The sequence below is a fragment of the Sus scrofa genome, chromosome 15 (assembly GCF_000003025.6).
Source record: "Sus scrofa isolate TJ Tabasco breed Duroc chromosome 15, Sscrofa11.1, whole genome shotgun sequence".
Classification (NCBI taxonomy): Eukaryota; Metazoa; Chordata; class Mammalia; order Artiodactyla; family Suidae; genus Sus; species Sus scrofa.
The window spans coordinates 109,694,557-109,713,704 of record NC_010457.5 but is presented as its reverse complement, the minus strand read 5'-3'; the positions used below and the strand labels follow the sequence as shown (position 1 = coordinate 109,713,704).

The 19,148-nt window shown below is 43.8% G+C and overlaps 1 protein-coding gene across 4 annotated transcripts in view; it reads right to left on the bottom strand.

Annotated features, from left to right (window-relative positions):
- The window catches only part of ADAM23 (ADAM metallopeptidase domain 23), a 190,905-nt gene extending 172,450 nt beyond the window's left edge, over positions 1-18,455 (bottom strand). For 2 of the 4 annotated variants that reach the window (XM_021076146.1, XM_021076148.1), the window contains exons 1-2: positions 17,936-18,454; positions 16,577-16,794 (exon numbers count right to left, since the gene is read on the bottom strand). In XM_021076146.1, the coding sequence (XP_020931805.1) occupies positions 16,577-16,794; positions 17,936-18,149 (432 nt within the window). In that variant the 5' untranslated portion in view covers positions 18,150-18,454. Of the gene's footprint in view, positions 1-16,576; positions 16,795-17,130; positions 17,723-17,935 lie in introns of those variants that run through there. The other 2 variants (XM_021076147.1, XM_021076149.1) reach the window with 2 other exon arrangements.

Below are 19,148 nucleotides of genomic sequence, written 5' to 3'. Positions count from 1 at the left end.
TAGTCAGATTCATTTCTGCTGAGCCACAATGGGAACTCCAATTTTAAAATAGGTAAAGGATCGAATAGATATTTCTCCAAGAAAGATATACAGATGGCCAATAAGCAAATGAAAAGGTGTTTCACATCCCTAAGCATCAGAAAATGCACATCTAAACCTTCAGATACCACTTCATACCCATGAGGATGGTTGTTATTCACACGACAACAGAAAACAAGGGTTGACAAGTGTCTACATGGAAAACAAGTGTTTCATGTAGAGAAACTGGAACATTTGTGCATTGCTGGTGGGCATGTAAAATAATGTAGCTGTTGTGGAAAATGTTATGGTGATTCCTCAAAAAAATTAAAAACAGAATTACCATATGACCCAGCAATTCCACTTCTGGGAGACTCAAAGAGATACTTGTACACTCACGTTCACAGCAGCGTTATTCACAATAGCCAAGAGTGGAAGAGTCCAGGTATCCGTCAATGGATAAATGGATAAACAAAATGTGGTATAGACATACAATGAAATATTAGCTTTTAAAACGAAGGAAATTTTGATATACGCTACCACGTTGATGAACCTTGAAGACAATATGTTACATGATGTAAGTCACAAAAAGATACAGCCTCTAAGATTCTAGTTATATTCGGTATCTAAGACAGTCAAATTCACAAGACAAAAAGTAAGCTGTTGGTTCCCAGAGGCCAGGGAGAGGGAGGAATGGGGAAGAAATATTTCATAGGTAGAGTTTCAGCTGGAAAAGTTAAAAAACATTCTGGAGATGGATGGTAGTGGTAGTTGCACAATAATGTGAATATACATAACACCACCAGAGAAATGTACACTTAAATGGTTTAAATGGTGGATTTGATGTTCTATCTATTTTACCACAACAAGAAAATTTTCACATGCAAAAACGGAACTACTCTTCCTTCCTGTAAACATCTCTCTCCATTTGTTTTATTCATCTAACAATTAGCAAATCTCAGTTTCCAGCAAAACACCTCCGAATACTCCTTTTGAGCAATTTTCTTTTCAGAGCCTCAGCATATACCCACTTTTCTGTGGTCATTCACTCCCCACGAAGTCCAATGGTTCCAGTACAATCTATTTCCTTTAGCTGTGGCATCCCCCCTCTGAAAATTCTATGAAGACTCTTGTCTCCACTACGAAGCTCCTCTTCTTTGGCCTCGATTTCCCCACCTACCAAGAAGTAACAAAGCACTGCTCCTCATGGAAATTAAATTGAGACACGCATAATGCAATAATCCTTCTCTTGTTCAGCCCACTGTTTGCTGACCTCAGAAACATCATCTCTGTATTTGTACTAAATACGAGAGTATAATCTTTTGAGAAGCTATTAACACATCAAAAGCATTTGGGGACAGTACAAGGTAGACTTGAACCTGTCACAAGGTCCATAACCAGGTTTGGGCATTATTCTTGTTTTGTTTTTTATTGTTACAATACAAACACTCCATTTTATTTGCAAGGTCTGTGGTCTGAAAATAGGAAAATCAAAAAGTTCTGATTAAAATGTGAACGGGACGAAGTAGGGAAACCTGTTTATTATAATATTTTTAAGCCATGAGCAAAAGTACGTTTAAATCGTTGTAGTATAAGTTGCATTAAACACAAAGACCACTTCCCGCTAGCAACTGAACAACTAGCAGCAGTTTAGTTTTTGTCAGTTACTGCATTACGATCGGAAGAGAAAAAAAGTCACTGAGTGAGATGGGAAGCCCTTGCAGGTCACTGAGCTGAGGAGCAACGTGATCCCACTTAGTATTTAAAAGGATCACTCCGCCTGAAGTGTGTAAAACAGACTGGAGCCAGACTGACAAGGACAGGACAAAAGCAGAGATAAGAGAGAGGAAGATATTTTCATAATACAAGAGAGAGGTGATGGTGGATTACAGCGAGTCGGCAGCAATGGAGACAGTGAGAAATGGCTGGATTCCGAACAGCCTTGAACGGAGAACCAATGAGATTTGATGGCTTGAGGTAAAGCTTCACGGAAGAGAAGGGGGAAGGCTCTTTAGCTGAGAGGCTGGAAGGATGACCTTCCAGGTACTCAGATGAGATGAACCTGGGAGCGGCAGGTTGGGGTAGGAACCATTAAAATCAAGAGTTCAAGGAGTTCCCGTCGTGGCCCAGTGGTTAACAAATCCCACTAGGAACCATGAGGTTGTGGGTTTGATCCCTGCCCTTGCTCATGTGGGTTAAGGATCCGGTGTTGCCGTGAGCTGTGGTATAGGGCGGAGACGCGGCTCGGATCTTGCGTGGCTATGGCGTAGGCTGGTGGCTGCAGCTCTGATTCGACCCCTGGCCTGGGAACGTCCATATGTCTCACAAGCAGCCCTGGAGAAAAAAAGGAAAACAAAAAAATAAAATCAAGAGTTCAGTTTTGGGGTTTTTTGTTTTGTTTTGTTTTTTCTTTTTAGGGCCTCCCCTGCAGCATACAGAAGTTCCCGGGCTAGGGGTCAAATCTGAGCTGCAGCTCCCAGCCTATACCACAGCCACAGCAATGCAGGATCCAAGCTGCATCTGCAACCTACACCACAACTTGTGGCAACACCGGATCCTTAACCCACTGAGCGAGGACAGGGATCAAACCCGCATCCTCACAGACACTATGTCGGGTTCTTAACCCGATGAGCCACAACGGAAATTCCCAAAAGCTCCGTCTTGGACATGTTAAGTTTGAGTCACCTGTTAGTTATCCAAGTGGAGATACAACATAGCTAGTTGGATTTGTGGTCTGGGTACCAAGGGAGAGATTATGTTCTCTGTGAGAGAACTAAGATTCTTAAATGTTACCCGACAAACAAGTGTTTCACCCAAACAAGCTCCTAAACTTTTAACACATTAAGGTGTTAAAAGCATGTCAGGAGGAAGCCAGGAATTCTAGAAAACTAAAATGAAAACCCAGGAGTTCCCCTCGTGGCTCAGCGGTAACAAACCCAACTCGTATCCATGAGGACGCGGGTTCAACCCCTGACCTTGCTCACTGGGTTAAGGATCTGGCGTTGCTGTGAGCTGTGGTGTAGGTCACAGATGTGGCTCGGATCCCGAGTTGCTGTGGCTGTGGCATAGGCCAGGGGGTACAGCTCCAATTTGACCCTTAGCCTGGGAACTTCCATATGCCGTGGGTGTGGCCCCGAAAAGACACAAAAACAAAAAATAAAACGAAAACACAATTCCAGATCTGATAAGCAGACAGAATAGTTTATAAATACACTATGTGGGTAATAATCCTCAAGTGCATTAGCAGATCTTAGAAGGATTAATGTCCCAAATAAAAGAATAAAAAGAAAAACATAGATACATTTAGAAAGGGAAAGAATAATAGTTAACTATTTCCAAAACTTGTCTTATGCACCATCACAAAGCCAAAAATAACAAGACAGCCTCATTCCAATGTCCCACTGGTTCTGAAGGGAACAAGTGATTGCTTTTACGCTGCCCAACAGTGATAAATGCCTCTAACTATGCGGTGAACATTCCGACAGAGATGAAAATCCATTACACTCACAGGCCAGACCATAATAATTAAAAAGGTCATTAATTGTGTTCCCTAACAGAGTTCACTATTTTCAGCCATGGTTTATAAGAGAAGGGGAGTCAGATACCTCCCAGTTAAGACAGTTAAGGATGCAAAGCCCCAAATTACACCTCTTGGTCATGGCATGTTCAATAATATCCCAGCGTCCAAATAAAAACAGAATTGTATTTGTGATATTTTCACCCTGTTAAATCTTTCTGGCTGGGAGGGCTACATACCTTTCTATTTGTCTTGGTTTCATGACTTACATTTCAGTCCAAAGCCAGAAAGTTATCAATGGCCAATGAAAGTGTTTGTTGGGTTTTGTTTTGTTTGGGGAATTGGGGGGAGGAGAGGTGGGTGGATAGCTAATGGGGACATCTCTTGGGGAATCACCATGTGAATGTGTGCTATTTATAGTGTTTGATGCCACCTTATACCCACCTTGGCAATTAGCTTGATATAGAAAACGGTTCACCTTACAAACAAGTCAAGATGCCTGGCTGATTCCAAGCCTGCCCTGGAGTGCAATGGTTATTGGCGAGGGTTTAGGAATAACTCCTCTGCTCCCCTGAGTACTAACACCATGGTTACAGTGTGCTGCCTCCACTCACTTGAGAGGTTTGCAGCCTCCACATCACATCCTTGAGTATTTATTCCTGCATAAGTACTCCACGCTTATCTGAGATGAATCCGTCAAGTTCATCAGCAGCCACAAAACCAGGAGGACTATGAGTCAATTCTCCCCGCAAATGTCCTCACGATTACCTCGAAACCCATCTTCTTTTCTAATAAAACAACGCTCTACGCATAGAGGAGCGGTTCACAACTGGGATTCCCTAAGCTTCTAACTGGTTGAACAGATCACCTTTACTGAGTACTTCCTACATGCCAGACATGGTGCAAACCACTTTACATGGGTGACCTCATTTTGCTTAAGCACAGCCTCTGGGCTGGGCACTATTATTAAGTCCACGTGACCAACAAGAAAACTGGAGCTTTAGAAAGGCTAAGTAACTTGCCAAGTCTACTTGGCCAAGTAAACTTGCCCAAGATCTGTCAGACCCCCTGTCCCTTGACTCCCCAACCATTCTTCCCCTACTAGGTAGCAAAGGAGTTTAGGATAAGTCAAATAATTCTAGGAGTTCCCGTCGTGGCTCAGTGGTTAACAAACCCGACTAGCGTCCATGAGGATTCAGGTTCGATCCCTGGCCTTGCTCAGTGGGTTAAGGATCCGGCATTGCCATGAGCTGTGGTGTAGGTCGCAGACGCAGCTCAGATCCAGCACTGCTGTGGCTGTGGTGTAAGCTGGTGGCTATAGCTCTGAATAGGCCCCTAGCCTGGGAACCTCCATATGCTGCAGGTGCAGCCCTAACAGACAAAAAAAGACATATATATATATATATATATATATATATATATATATATATATATGACATTCTAAACAGCCTAGTATGAATCCTATTTACCCCACAAATAACTGCCTATACTGTACCATTAAAATGCCAATTTTCCTGCTTTATGCGGGCAAAAAGTTTAAATCTGGTATTAGTTTAAAAAAAAAAAAAAACTGAAGGCAATTTAATGAGTTCTTAATAAATTCAACTTGTTTTGAAGACCTATTTCTTCAGGCTGCCTGAAGACCCTTATATTAGCGAATATTTTTCCAAAAACAGGAAAGCTCTTCTAGAATGGTCAAATGTGTTACTTATAATTTGGAAACACCAAACATGAACACCCCTGGTCAGGAAATAAGGAAGAAGGGGAATCTGAGAGAGGAAAAAGAAAGTTAAGAAAGATCAACAAGCAAAAGTCATCAGATAAGCAAAATATTGTAAAAATGGCAGCATTTTTTTTTAATTTTTATTTTTTTGTATTTTTAGGGCCGCACCCGTGGCATATGGAGATTCCCAGGCTAGAGCTCCAATCAGAGCTGTAGCCACTGGCCTACACCAGAGCCACAGCAACCCAGGATCTGAGCCATGTCTGCAACCTACACCACAGCTCACGGCAATGCCAGATCCTTAACCCACTGAGCAGGGCCAGGGATCGAACCTGAATCCTCATGGATGCTAGTCAGGTTCGTTAACCACTGAGCCACGATAGGAACTCCAAAAATGGCAGAATTTTAAAGAAGATTTTTTTTTTATCTGGAGTACTCATTTAGGAAAAAGAAAAAAAAAGTATCAAGAAAACCAACTGGTTGCAGACGAAGACCAGAGGAGGTATGTGTGTATGGTTGTGTACCCTTGGTGTGATGAGTTCACAGGCCCTTATCATCAAGAGCAAAGGTGTCTAAAAGAGTCAAAAACTTCCCTCGTCAACCCACAGATGTGCTGTGATAAAAGAACAAGAGCCTGGAAGTGTACAGACCAAGGTTCTGGTCATTCTAGTCATGTCAATAATTCCCAAGACTAGAGCAATTGATTGACCTCTTTGGACTTCATTTTCTAGAACAAAGAAAAAATAATCATCTAATTTTAAAAAAAGGAAAAAAAAAAGTCATTTCATTGCTTTGAAGACCATGTGAGATTACAGATATGAAAATGCCTTGATAAAACTGTTCAGATTCACTGCAAAGTGAATATTACATTGTTAATATCAGCGTGCCGCAGAGTGAATGCATTTTTAATGCATTCTCTCTACTTAGCTGAAAAAGTCAAGAGCAAGGAGACACACGGAGGATGGAGGACTCTTCTAAGTGTTGATTGACTGACATTATTAATGGAGCCCATCTGCAACACAACCATTAGCTATTATAGTATATGCTATCAGCAGGCCTGTTTGCAGTTAAGATGGCACAAAGCACCCAGCTCAGTGATCCAGACCACAACTTGATATAGCAAATTCTTGAACATCCATAGTAAGGGAAAGAAACAATGGAATAGATACTGCAATTCAGCAGATACTCAACAACCAATGTCTTCATGGCTCTGGAATGTTTTATGTGATATGCCTTTAAGTGTGCTTCTAAAATTAAGTGTGCTTCTAAAATTAATCTTTAGCCCTAGTGAGAGAAGAAGGAGGAGGTCCAGGAACTTATAATTATCTTGTTTCCTCACCTAGGATTTTAAATGTGCCAAATTTCCTGGTGGCTCAGCAGGTTAAGGATCCAGCATTGTCACTGCTGTGGCTCAAGTCACTGCTGTGGCACAGGTTCGATCCCTGGCCTGGGAACTTCTGCATGCTGCAGGCATGGCAAAAAAAAAAAAAAGTGCCAGAATGATTCTGTCATGTGGACACTGCCATGCAAATAAGAAAGAGGTGAATGACCCCAGCTATATAATAATAGATCAAAGCTAAAGGGCTATAGAGCCACTGGTTATAGGGTCCCATTTATACCTCTCTATTTGTTGGTTTGTATGAACTTAACTGTCTATAATTCACCTCTATCAGTAGAGGAGACATTTCAATTTCTATCCATTCCATCTCTAGATAGAAAGCTTTAAGAACATTTAGCACTAAGGTAGTTCTTGTTGGCAAATTAATCTCTCACAACAGACTTGAAAGTAGATCTCAAATTCACTAATTTGCAATGTTCCAGATTAGGAAAGTAGCCTCTGCCTACTCTTTACCCAGAGAAGACACCTATACAACAAAATCTTATTTGGAGCTTGGAGCGACTTCCCAGGTTTGGCTCTATCCACACTGAGTACCGCGTACTGGAGAATGCACCTCTCGTGTTATTCTATAAAATGCAAAAACCCATATCCTGATTCGCTGTGAACAACCATAATTGTTTTTAACTTCTCATTATTCTGAGTAAAATATAACTGCACCTACCCTTTTTATAAGAGAATTCCTAGCAGTGGATTTGATTAAAATTGTACTAAATTTATACAAATTCTAAACACGAAAACTCCTTTGCAAAATTGCAAAAACTCAGATGCTCAGTGGATTTAGAATGAATGACTTATGTGAATAAGTGAGTCTTTCATAAGCTACAGGATACCCATGTCATTTGTGAACTGAATACACTTTGTGTGAATAAGGCCTTATGATTATGTATATTTTTGAGAGGAATAAAATATTTTCACTTAGAAAACTTACTCTCTAGGAGCAATTAATTACTCAGATCTTGGAGTTCCTATCGTGGCTCAGCAGTAACAATTCCAGCTCATATCCATGAGGACGTGGGTTCGATCCCTGGCCTAGCTCAGTGGGATAAGGATCCGGCATTGCCGTGAGCTATGGTGTAGGTCACAGACATGGCTTGAATCTGGAGTGGCTGTGGCTGTGGCGTAGGCCAGCAGCTACAGCTCTGATTCAACACCTAGCCTGGGAACTTCCATATGCTGCAGGTGTGCCCCGAAAAACTTAAAAAAAAACTACTCAGATCTTAAAGATGGAGAGGAAGGACCTTCTGAAGTAGGCACATAACAGTATTTGAACCTAAAAGAGAAGCCTGAGAACACCTTACTGAAAGCTTGGGTTATTGACACTGATCACAAGGGTTTTCCGTAACTAGCCCCAGAGTCTGGACAGACATGAATGGAATCATCCAGACATAATTACCTCCTGCCATGGGCTGACTTTTGGTAAACAGCCTTGGAAAACGCTGAAAGGAGAACAGACCAGCAAACATGCCCTATTCAGAAGGGGGCAGAGGCACTAGCTCTCCTCCAAGGCATTTAACTTTCTCTCCTTCACTCCACAAGGAAAATGCATCTATTAAAATCATGCTTATTCCATGTGGATAAAGAGAGTCACGTGATGCACTAAGTGTTCCAGGAAGATTAATCTGTCAGCAGTGGGACTGATGGATTGACAGAGAGAGAGAGAGAGAGACAGGAGGCAATGACAAGAACACAACACAGAGGAGAAGGGAGGGATGGATTCGGGAGAAACGTCAAGACTTGATATGTGACTATGAATAGACAGAAGATGGAGAGAAAAGAGTCAGTGATAACTCCACGGTCCCCGCTTAGTGGCTGGGAGAACAGCGGTACCACTGAGAAAAATGAGCAAAGCAGCAAGGACAGCTCTTTTCTTGCCTGACTTTACCCTCTGCCTGCATGATGCCATCAACCCTGGGCAAAGCTACTGAGCAAACGAATGTTCCTTATTTTTTGACCATCTATACAGTAAAGAACCGTGGCCTAATCTGTTAAAACCTGAGAATAAGTGACAACCGAATGACACAAGTAGTTATATAGTTAGCAGGAAGGAGTCAACTCTTGAGCAGAAAGAGAAGAAAATATTATGTAGGGACACATGCTAAAGCAAGACTTTAAGGAGTTCCCATTGTGGCTTAGTGGAAACAAACCCAACTAGTATCCATGAGGACGTGGGTTCAATCCCTGGTCCCAATCAGCGGATGAAGGATCCTGCATTGCCGTGAGCTATGGTGTAGGTTGAAGACTCGGCTCAGATCCTGCATTGCTGTGGCCGTGACACAGGCTGGCAGCTGTAGCTCTGATTCAACCCCTAGCCTGGGAACTTCCACATGCTACACGTGCTGCCCTAAGAAAAAAAAAATAAAGCTAAATAAATAAGTAAACAAAGCAAGACTTTGAACAGCACAACTTACTGCTGGAAAGCACGGCAGCCAGCAAATCAGTCCAAGGCGACATGATCCAAAGCCTTTACGGAGAAAAGATTCTCAAAAACTAGGGTCCAAACTCAAAAGCCAATAGTGGTCAGTGATAGAAACAGGTAGGGTAGGCACTGGGCAGCAAGGAGTAGGGGTGGGGGACACTGAAACATTACGTGTCCACCCTCTTTAAAGAGGATCCACGGTAGGTCGCTTACTTCCACCCAAGGTCAAAGGCCCAATCTTCCCTCTATTCAAGAGAAATACCCCCCCCACCACCACCGTTCTCTACTACATACACCATTTCACCTTCCTGAAGCACTTGTCAGGACCTGAAATCTCTGTGCAGTTGTTGCTCTTGTCTTTACGGTCCATCTCCTCTCACTAGAAGGCAAGGTGCCTGAGGAGCCACAGCACTGGTACCCAATCAAAGCTCAGCCAGTAACGTGCTCACCTGCAGACTTGTCAGGACTGAACCACTTGATAGAAAATAAATCCAAACCCATGATCTCTTCACAGTCTTTCACCTTTACTGCCTGCCATGCCCAACACGCTTTAGTCTCTCTCTCTCCAGCATGGGCTTTGCAAAGGATAAGATGTGGGTTCAAATCCTGACTCCATCTGCCACTTGCTAGCTGCTTGTCCTTTTTGAAGACATTATAAATCTCAACGGCTACATCTATGAACATATACATTGATGGCTTTCTAGACGAATTAAGTGAAATTTTAAAAATTGACTACAAACATAGCAATAATGCCTGATTCTTTTTTTTGGGGGGGGGGCACACCCATGGCATATGGAAGTTTCCAGGCTAGGGGTCCAATCGGAGCTATAGTCACCAGCCTATGCCCAGAGCCACAGCAACACCAGATCCGAGCCACATCTGTGACCGACACCACAGATCACAGCAACGCCGGATCCTTAACCCACAGAGTGAGGCCAGGGATCGAACCCGCGACCTCATGGTTCCTAGTCAGATTCATTTCTGCTGCGCCACAACGGGAACTCCACCTGTTTCTTTTAAATCTCCCATACTTGGGTTTCCCCTTCTCACACTCACACCAAACTCCCCACTGCCTCTTAGCAGGACAGAGCCTTTAGCTGCTGGCCCTGGGCCCCTTTCCACCTCCTCCACCCTCCATCCTCTCTCCACGGCCCCAAAACATATCTCCTAATTATTCCTTAGGGCCAGTTCCATGGTTACTTCCTCTCTGGGTTGTTGTTGTTTTTTGTTTTTTGTTTTTAACCTTCCTGGGAGCCCACAGCCCTTTGTTCCTACAAAGAGCCACACACTGACAAGAACCACACGCTGCCAGCTGACTTGTTTCTGACACCCATCGAATCACAGGCGAGCACAGGTAGGGACTGAGTGTTAAGTTTCCTCGCTTTTCCCAGAGTCTAGCACAGTGCCTGATTCAAAACAAATATTCACTAACTAGAACTGAAGGCCTCACAGATGTAAATCTGATTGACTGGAAACTATCTGAGTGGACGCCTCATGCGCCACCATTGAGAATTAACCCGTAGCTATGACAACAATTCCCACATGGTCAGCTGGTGATTATCCCCGTTAATGATGAGTGACAGCAACTGGGATAATCTAAGAACTGGTAACACATGTATTCTTCTGATGTTACGTAACTAAGGATGATTTATGCAGCGCGAATAGCTTGAGACCAAACTTTTCTCTCCTGCTGATTTGCCACAGTGCCAAAGATGCTTAACAGTAACTGAAGGTTCTTTTGAGCGTCGATTTGATTGTAACATGACATTTCACAGAAAGCACTGCACTCTTTCGAACCCAGGAGGGTTCCACCATGGTTTCATTCAACAGGTACTGACAGCCTACTACATGCCAGGCATTACAAGTAAAACCATTATAAGCCCGAATTCTAGGTACTACAATTTTGTAATGACTGCTCAGGACCACCTAGAAAACTTGGGAAGGCTGCTGAGGACAACACATGAGTCTGTATTACCAGAGTTCCCATTGTGGTGCAAAAGAAACAAATCCACAAGGATGGAGGTTCGATCCCTGGCCTTGCTCAGTGGGTCGGGGATCCGGCATTGCCGTGAACTATGGTGTAGGTCATAGACACAGCTTGGATCCCATGTTGCTGTGGCTGTGGTGTAGGCTGGCAGCTGTAGCTCCAATTCAACCCCTAGCCTGGGAACCTCCACATGCTGAGGGTACAGTCCTAAAAAGCAAAAAAAAAAAAGGTCTGTATTACCGAATAACCTAACAGTTGTCACACTATGAAGTTTAACAACCCTGTGTTTCTTTCTGCCGCCCCACACCAAGAGCAGTGGAGTACCTGGCTTCTGGGTGGTTAAGAAATGCAGAACTAAAAAACAAAAAAAAGAACAAAAAAAAAAAAAAAAAAGAAGGAAAAGAAATGCAGAACTAGCCTTGTTCTGAAGCAGACTAGGAAGTTATACTAATCATGATCCAAATTCAGGCAAACATCTCTCTTCTTTCTCTGTCTTCAACCTGGGAGGTGGGAATACGTATGATTAAAAAAAAAGAAAAAAAAAAGACACCTTTGTTTTTCTGACTTGCTGCTTAGGCATTTAACAGAATGGAAACCCTGTTCACATCCAGGGTCTGGACATTTAGATGAGGACTTGACTTTGGGATTCCCACCGTAAGTTCCTGCTCTGCTCTTCATAGGCACCTTTTCAAACAACCTCTTAAAGTTAAGCCTGTGAAAAGTTAGTGACCTCTGCCCCAACCACCTTATACGCCACAGGTGCTTGCTACCCTCTCTCTCTCTTGCTCACTGGTGACCTGAGACAGAGAACTGTCCTTCCCCCTGCCCCCTCGATCACTGCCCACCACTCCATTTTGAGATCTGTAAGTAATGAGTCTTGTGACTCTACATCTTTTGCGTAGGTGTACTGAAACTGTGCCCTTGATCAAAATAACTCGATGCGTTTCCCTTCCCCAAAGTGCGACCTTGGATGCTGAGGGAGCCGCCAGTCATAATCTGCATGGTCTTAATTCAATACACCAGCTTCGCCTCCCTAACACAGTAGGGAAGGCAACAAAAGCCGGAGCCATACCTAAACTCGGAGGAGATGACTTTCATCTTCCCCCAGACCCTGGGCTGTACATGATGTACCTCTTTCAACCCTTCCCAACTGCGAGAGAAAGGAATCCAAAAAAAAGGAGGAGATGAGCTTGGTAATGTTTGACTAAAGGCAAGTTTCAGGAAAAGGTCTGAAGGGGACCAGAATATACCATCCCAAAATATGCCTCTTTGGCATAAAGATTATTTCAAGCTGGTTATTTTTAAGAAACAGCAGAGACCAGAGAAGCTCTGTAAACCAAGCAGAAGTTACTCTTTTGTAAGAGACATTTATATTTATAAGCAATTTCCATTTGTAAGGGTGTTTCCCTCTCTGTACCAGGAAGAGGAGGAGGACTGTAAATATCCAGAAACACGCTGTGTAAAATGCAATGACTTAAATCCGCATAACAACCTTACCCTCACTTACCAGGCTTCTGCTGAGAGCCTCCCATGACTGGCTCCCAAGAGCCTGTTTAGCTGCACTTGTTTGAGCTGATGGCTGGGTCATTTCAAAGTTACTCAGTTTTCCTGGCTCTCTCCCATGTACACAGGAGGCATACATGTTATGAAATTTCTCTTTTCCACCTGTTAACCTGTGTCAGTCAAGAACCTGGAAGAACCCAGTCATTAACTTTCTCAGGAAGAGATCGCCTAGGCTTCTCAATGAAAGAAGGAAGGAATCTAAATTGTTTCTCCTTCTTTTGAAATGTATGGCTCCTTTTATCAATATAGCGAACTAATAGGGACTAAATTGCTTAAGGTTAGTAATGATAAAATTCTATTTACACTTGTAAAAGCCTCTACAAGTGAAGAAGATACGTCTTGATAACAAAGCAAAGCTGATTGTTCCATTTCAGACCCGGATACTTCTACATGGTGAAAAACTAACCTTCTAGCTAGTAAGAAAAAAACTACCATACACCATTAGAAAATAAAGCTGGGTATAAAGAAACTTGAATTGGGGTAAGTGCCAAAAATTGAGGAACAGAACTGTTTAGATCCGAGGTGCCCATATTCCCAATGAGCTCTGGACCATCTTGGTTTATGCCAATTATCCCGGCATGAATATTAAGCATGCCCACTTTTACTCTCAAAAATGGCACAGTTTGGACAATAAGTTATACATCACCCCATACAGAGATTAAAAGATCCCTCGACAATCTTCTCAAAAAAGAAAACTTTAAGGTTTTCAGAAACACTGATACTACAGCGGCGTTCTGCGCAGTCTGCTTTTAAACTCATCAGTTTGGAAAGAGTTCAGAAACATTGAAATTTTCACAGCTGTAAAGTATTAAGGCCTGATATCAACTCTGAATATTTATGAAATGAATACGGACCTCTGCCCTACAACCTACATCTGGGAACTTCTCTCTCCACCTCTTACCTCCCAACCCCCCAATCTAGGGACCCAGGAGAATGGCACAGTGACTCAGCATTTCTAAGGCATTCTTTAAAATGTGCTTGAGTGCAATGAAATCAGGGGAGAAAAAAAGGTACATAATACACAGATATTAAATCAAAACTTCCTTTACAAAAGCAAAAATAATGAAATTCTATACTTTCTCTTACTGAAACATTTGGAAAGCAGCTGAATTGACAAGTATCATCAGCATTATTAGGCAAGTCAACCAAGGATAAGAGCAGAAAGCATATAGAACACTTTTTGTCAACTAGCTCAAGAGATGCTTCACATCAGAAGTGCAAGAGAAATCACAGAACACAAAGGGAAGTGTCCAGGAACCCACCAGAGAGGAAGGACACTGCTTCTATCTATATGAGAATACTTTTTAGAATCGGGCTTATCTCATTTATGCATCTCCTGGAAGACAGATCTTATCTTGCTCATCCTTGTACCCCTTACTTCTGATCTCAGAATCTTTGTTACTTTTTTTTTGGCTATTCCCTCGGCATGCAGAAGTTCCCGGGCCAGGGATTGAACCTATGCCACAGCAGTGATCAGAGATACAGCAGTGAGAACACGGATCCTTACTTAACTGGAATGAGCCACAAGAATGCCATGATCTCAGAATTTTTAGCATACTACTTTGTGCATGAGAAATGCGCAACAAATGCTTGCCGAATCAAACTAATAAGGAGAACAATACTTTCAAATATAATTTCTGAGTAGACATTTTTTTGGAAGATAGAAGAAACCTGACCACCATGGGGGATGGAAGTGGAGAGGTAAAATCATTCCAACAGCACGTATGTGCTCCACAGTGAGAAAGCTATTCCTCTTCATGAGTGATGGGTGAAGTTTTAACAACCTTATTATCACACAAATTCAGATAAACTATAGTTAAACCAAGTCCCACCACACAAAGAAGCCTCATAAAGGTTAGACTAGAAGACAGGAGTTAGCCACAGCCATACCTGAGTTATAAAAAAAAGTTCCACTGAAGTTTCTTTCAAGTCTCAGCTCGAGAGGGCGTGCGCATTCTTTAAAATAGGCTTTGAGGACATTTTTTTTCCTTCCTCCAGGGCCGTATGCGAAGGCACTGGAATTTGAGAACTTGCCATTTAACCACAGAAGATCTTGTTAATTAATAGGAAAAATCATAAAATGAGCCTCCATGCCTTTTTCAAGAGGACCTTGAATTCTTCTTCCTTAAAGACACCACCCACTCCTCCTAGCAGGACAAACGGTAGACAAGATCCAGGAATCAACCTGAGTTACACAGGAGCAGATGGGAAAAGGGCTATAAAAACAGAGACCCTTTCCTCTCAGCCAAGGCAAGTACTGGCCAATTCACAATGCTGCGAAGCAAAGGTAACTTTTCCAATAATATCCAATACACATTTTGTCGGAAACCTGACCTGTAAACATTAAATAGTCAGGCCTCCTGAATTTTATATCAGGTGTTTCGCAATCTTGGGAAAGTCACCTGAAGGCCTTAAATTTCTAACTTCCCACTTGTAAAATGGGACTAAAGGCTGTTACCACTTACCTATATTTTAGAAAACTAATAAAGACAATGATGCAAAAAAAATAGATCCTTTCCTTAAATTTTAGATGCTTGGATGATGACTGCGCTTCTCGACTGAACAGGTTACTGCCGGGGTTCAGAACGAGCATCCTCAAAATGTGTCACTTTTGCATGAGGATTATTTTGAGCTAAAGGCACAATCAAGTCCCTGCAGCTTCAGGAGAAACTACTGCCTTTCCCTTAACTACCCAGAAGAATTTCAATTGGGGAGTTTTTCCCAGGAAAGAGTTATTACCAGAGAGAAATTTTATCTAAGTGGCCCGATCAACATGGCAGGACAAACATCAAATTATCTAACACTTGCTCTTTCTATCCTCCTATGAATGGCGCCCCTGCCCTTAAAAGCTCCAGGCCCCTGTGCCATTCCTTAGCTCAGGATGGCATATATGCCGCATTTTACCTTTCTGTCCCCGAAACTCTCATATACGCGAGGCCTCTCACCCTCCCCTGTATACATATGAAATTAGATTTGATTTTTCTCCTGTTAATCTATCTCATGTCAGTTTTATTCTCAGACCAGCCAGAAGAACCTAGAAGAGTAGAGGAAAGTTTTCTTCCTTCCCGACAAGTCCAAAGTAAACTATCTGACACACAGACTCTGCTTTCTGCTCCTAATAAAGAAAAGAGGCACTGATAATCCATTGTGGAAATCTTGCTTGGGGTCCAAAATATTACCTCAAATAATGACTAGTAAGCAGGAAAAAAAAAAGTTCCTTAAACTCTTTGGATATTAAGCACCTTTGTCTTCCATTGAATTTTTAAAAATCAGTGACACTTTCTGAATGAAAGTAAAGTAACTGCCCACAATGAATGCAGATAAACTCTTGAAGGGCTGTGCTGAACAAAAGTGGCTTCTAGATTATATAAATCATTTATTTATATTCACCATAATCTTTTTAAATGTCATATTGTTTACCTATTGCAAATATAACAGGAGAAAAAATGTTTTTTCCTATGACCAATTAAAAAGACTGTTTAAACTTAACCACTCAATTTCTAAGGGAAAGACTGATGGGGAGAATCTACAGCCCAATAGCTTCTTCTAATAATCTTCTGGATACAGACTGAAAGCAGTTTTCATCCGAGGAGGTTAGAATACTGCACCCTTACATAAAGCCTCACAGGCTAAAAGTCATGACCATAAATATATTCACTCAACCACTGTTCAGTATTCAATGCACCTAAAGGAAAAATGGGCCACATTTCAGCTGTAAAACTTATAAGGCCATAAGAAAATTCCAATTCCAGTTTAGAGTCAGAGAGAAAAGACAAACTAATCCTATCCCAGCAGATCCCAAGTTAATTCCCTCCAGTTTCTCTCCTATCACAATATTAATTGGTTTCCTAATAAAATGCTGCAGTAAAATTTGTGAAATCAGAATCTGGCAGAAAATCAAATCAAAGGAAAATTCATGGCAGCTACTTTTGCATACCCAGCCCCCTGCCTACCTTGTTATGTTTTTGCTGGTGTCTTGCTTTTGTGTCAAGAACATGGTAAGGGCTTTCCGAGTCTTGGTTGATGTAATAGATGAGTCTTGAAGGCAGTGTGATTTCTTTCTGCATTGCATTGCTGTAACTGATATTACTGCTGTTATTCTGTTGCAATGTGTTGTCTTCATCTGCCAGGACTCTCAAAATTTTTTCTGCAGTTTCATTCCAATGCGGAGCTGGGGGGGGGAAGGAGGGTCACAAATATACACCAAAGACATACATATTCTATAAATACTAAAAGGCATTTTTTTTATTAATTGCAAAAAACGAAGTTTTCTACTTATCAGCAGGTAAGGAGGAGAGACACAGGAAAGCAAGTTATTGCAACAATGAAATGGCCTGGACAGGTTAACAGCCAATAAGGCTGAGACGATAATGTACTGTTTATTTTGATTTATGTTTCATATGTTCATTTCTAAAGTATAGTCTCAAATTCATACTTCTAAGTATGGGGGTGGGGGAGAATGACCTGCAGGAAGGGTCATTAAATGAACATGCTCAGGAGTTCTTACCCTCATCTCCATCCCTTCTGATCTCCAGAAGCTCAATGGGACTCTGACTAGAAGTACCCCACCTGAGAGCTAAGAAGTCTCCTAAGATAACTTGAGTGCTGAATTCATGAACACAGAATGTTAAACGAGTCATTTAACAAAATGGGCAATTCCCTTTTTCTTTTAACTTCAGGATGAGCAAAAATCCTTTGCCATAGAGGGATGCAGATGCTGGCAGCTTTCCAATTCCTTTTTATTTTCCTGCTAAGGCCAGCTTTCTGCTGTCATTGATTTCCAATCATCAATGTATTGAACATTGTATTATCTTAATTGTTCATTATAATGACAAGCATTTTGAGAAATTTCAAGCCAAAGGTTTATATCCCCAAAGTTTCCCTCCCCCACCTATAATTCCACCAGCAGTGAATAAACCCACTAGGCAATCCGAGGAAACACACTACGACTATTATCATCACATCCTCCCGCAGTCACGGTCAGGCTCCACCACCCAAGCAAAAACTTGCTCCCTCGCTGCATTTCCCATCCACTGGTTTCTCCAAGTTGCACAGAGATCAATTAGAGACCCTGCATCCACTAAATACCTTCCAGTGGAACCGACAGAAATTTAGTGAATGCAACAGAAATGGACTTCAAAAAGTGAACTGGAATGAACAAGGGTTTGGGAATGAGAGAGGTGGACAGGCAGGGAGGCTCCGAAAGGCCGAGCCCTGGACGTGTCCGGAGCGCACGGACCCGAGTGCCCTTCGCTTTCCTCTGCAGGGCCCCATAGGCAAGGCAATGCAACGGGCACCGGGGCCATACCCACCGCTGGGTGCAGCAGCCCCCCAGGCGCGGGGCCGGGATGAGGCGGCGAGTGGAGGCAGCAGGAGAAGGACGAGGAGCAGGCGGCAGGGTGGCGCGCGGGCCAGGGCGCGGATGGGCGCCGGGCCGGCGGGGCCGCCGCGGGGGCCGCTGGAGGCTCGGGAAAGGCTGCAGCCCGCCTGGGGCGGCCGCGGGGAGCTGTTGCCGGGTGGCTTCATGGCTCATAGCTCCCGAGCGCCGCTCGGTGTGGCCAGCTAGAGCGCCGGGCTAGGCTGCGGGGAGGCTGCGGGCGGAGCCGGTCACGCCGGCTCAGCGCGCATGGTGCGGCCGCGGACTGGGGATCGAGGCTAGGGGCTGGGCGGCGCCCCCTCCCCTGCTCGCCTCGCAGCCCCTCCCGGGGAGGCCGCTGAAGAGTCCGGGGGTCCCAGTCGCTCAGTCAACTTGGAGCCTCCCCAGATGCTCCTCCCTCCCTGCGGCGGGCGCGGCCGCTCCAGCGACTGCGGGGGCTGCTGCTGGGGCTGTGGATGCTGAGGCGGCGCGCGGGAGCGAGCGGCGCGGGCGTGCGCCCCGCCCTCGAGAGCGCGCCCGAGCGCGGCTTCGCGTCCTGATGTTGATGCTGATGCTGTTGCCTGGCACGGGACGCACTGCGCATGCTATATTGTGGAAGAAAAGCGGCGGGGCGGGGGGCGGGTAGCAGCAGAGTGATGCAGCATCCCCGGCAGCATCAGAGGTGACGGTGGCACCTCCAGAGGTGGGGGCGGGGGAGGGAGGAAGCTAGCAGTGAGGGATTAGCCAGAGGGGAAGAAAGAAGAGTATGGGGACTTCCAGGCCAAAATGGTTTGGAGGAAACTACCAGCCAGAGAAATCGATCTGCCTTTTCCACCACCCCACATCTCACATACCCCCCCCCATTCCAACCCCGTCCTTCTCGAGAAAAACTTAGTCCAAGCATTTCCTTCTTAATCCTTTACTGATTTCCTTCCTGCAAATATATATAAGGGATTGCAGCCGGGGAGGTTAAAAATAGCGCTGCTCCTCCTTCTACTGGCTGGCAGCAGCGCGGGGAATCAGGACTGGGAAGCACGCTGGCGCGTGGCGGGCTGGCGGGCACGCTGACGCCCAGCGACCTAGCAGATCCAGACCTCAGGCGTAGGGATCTCCCCTACCCCCACCCAGAGCTGGACCCTCCGCCTTGGCCTCTATAGCCGGGCCTGTAT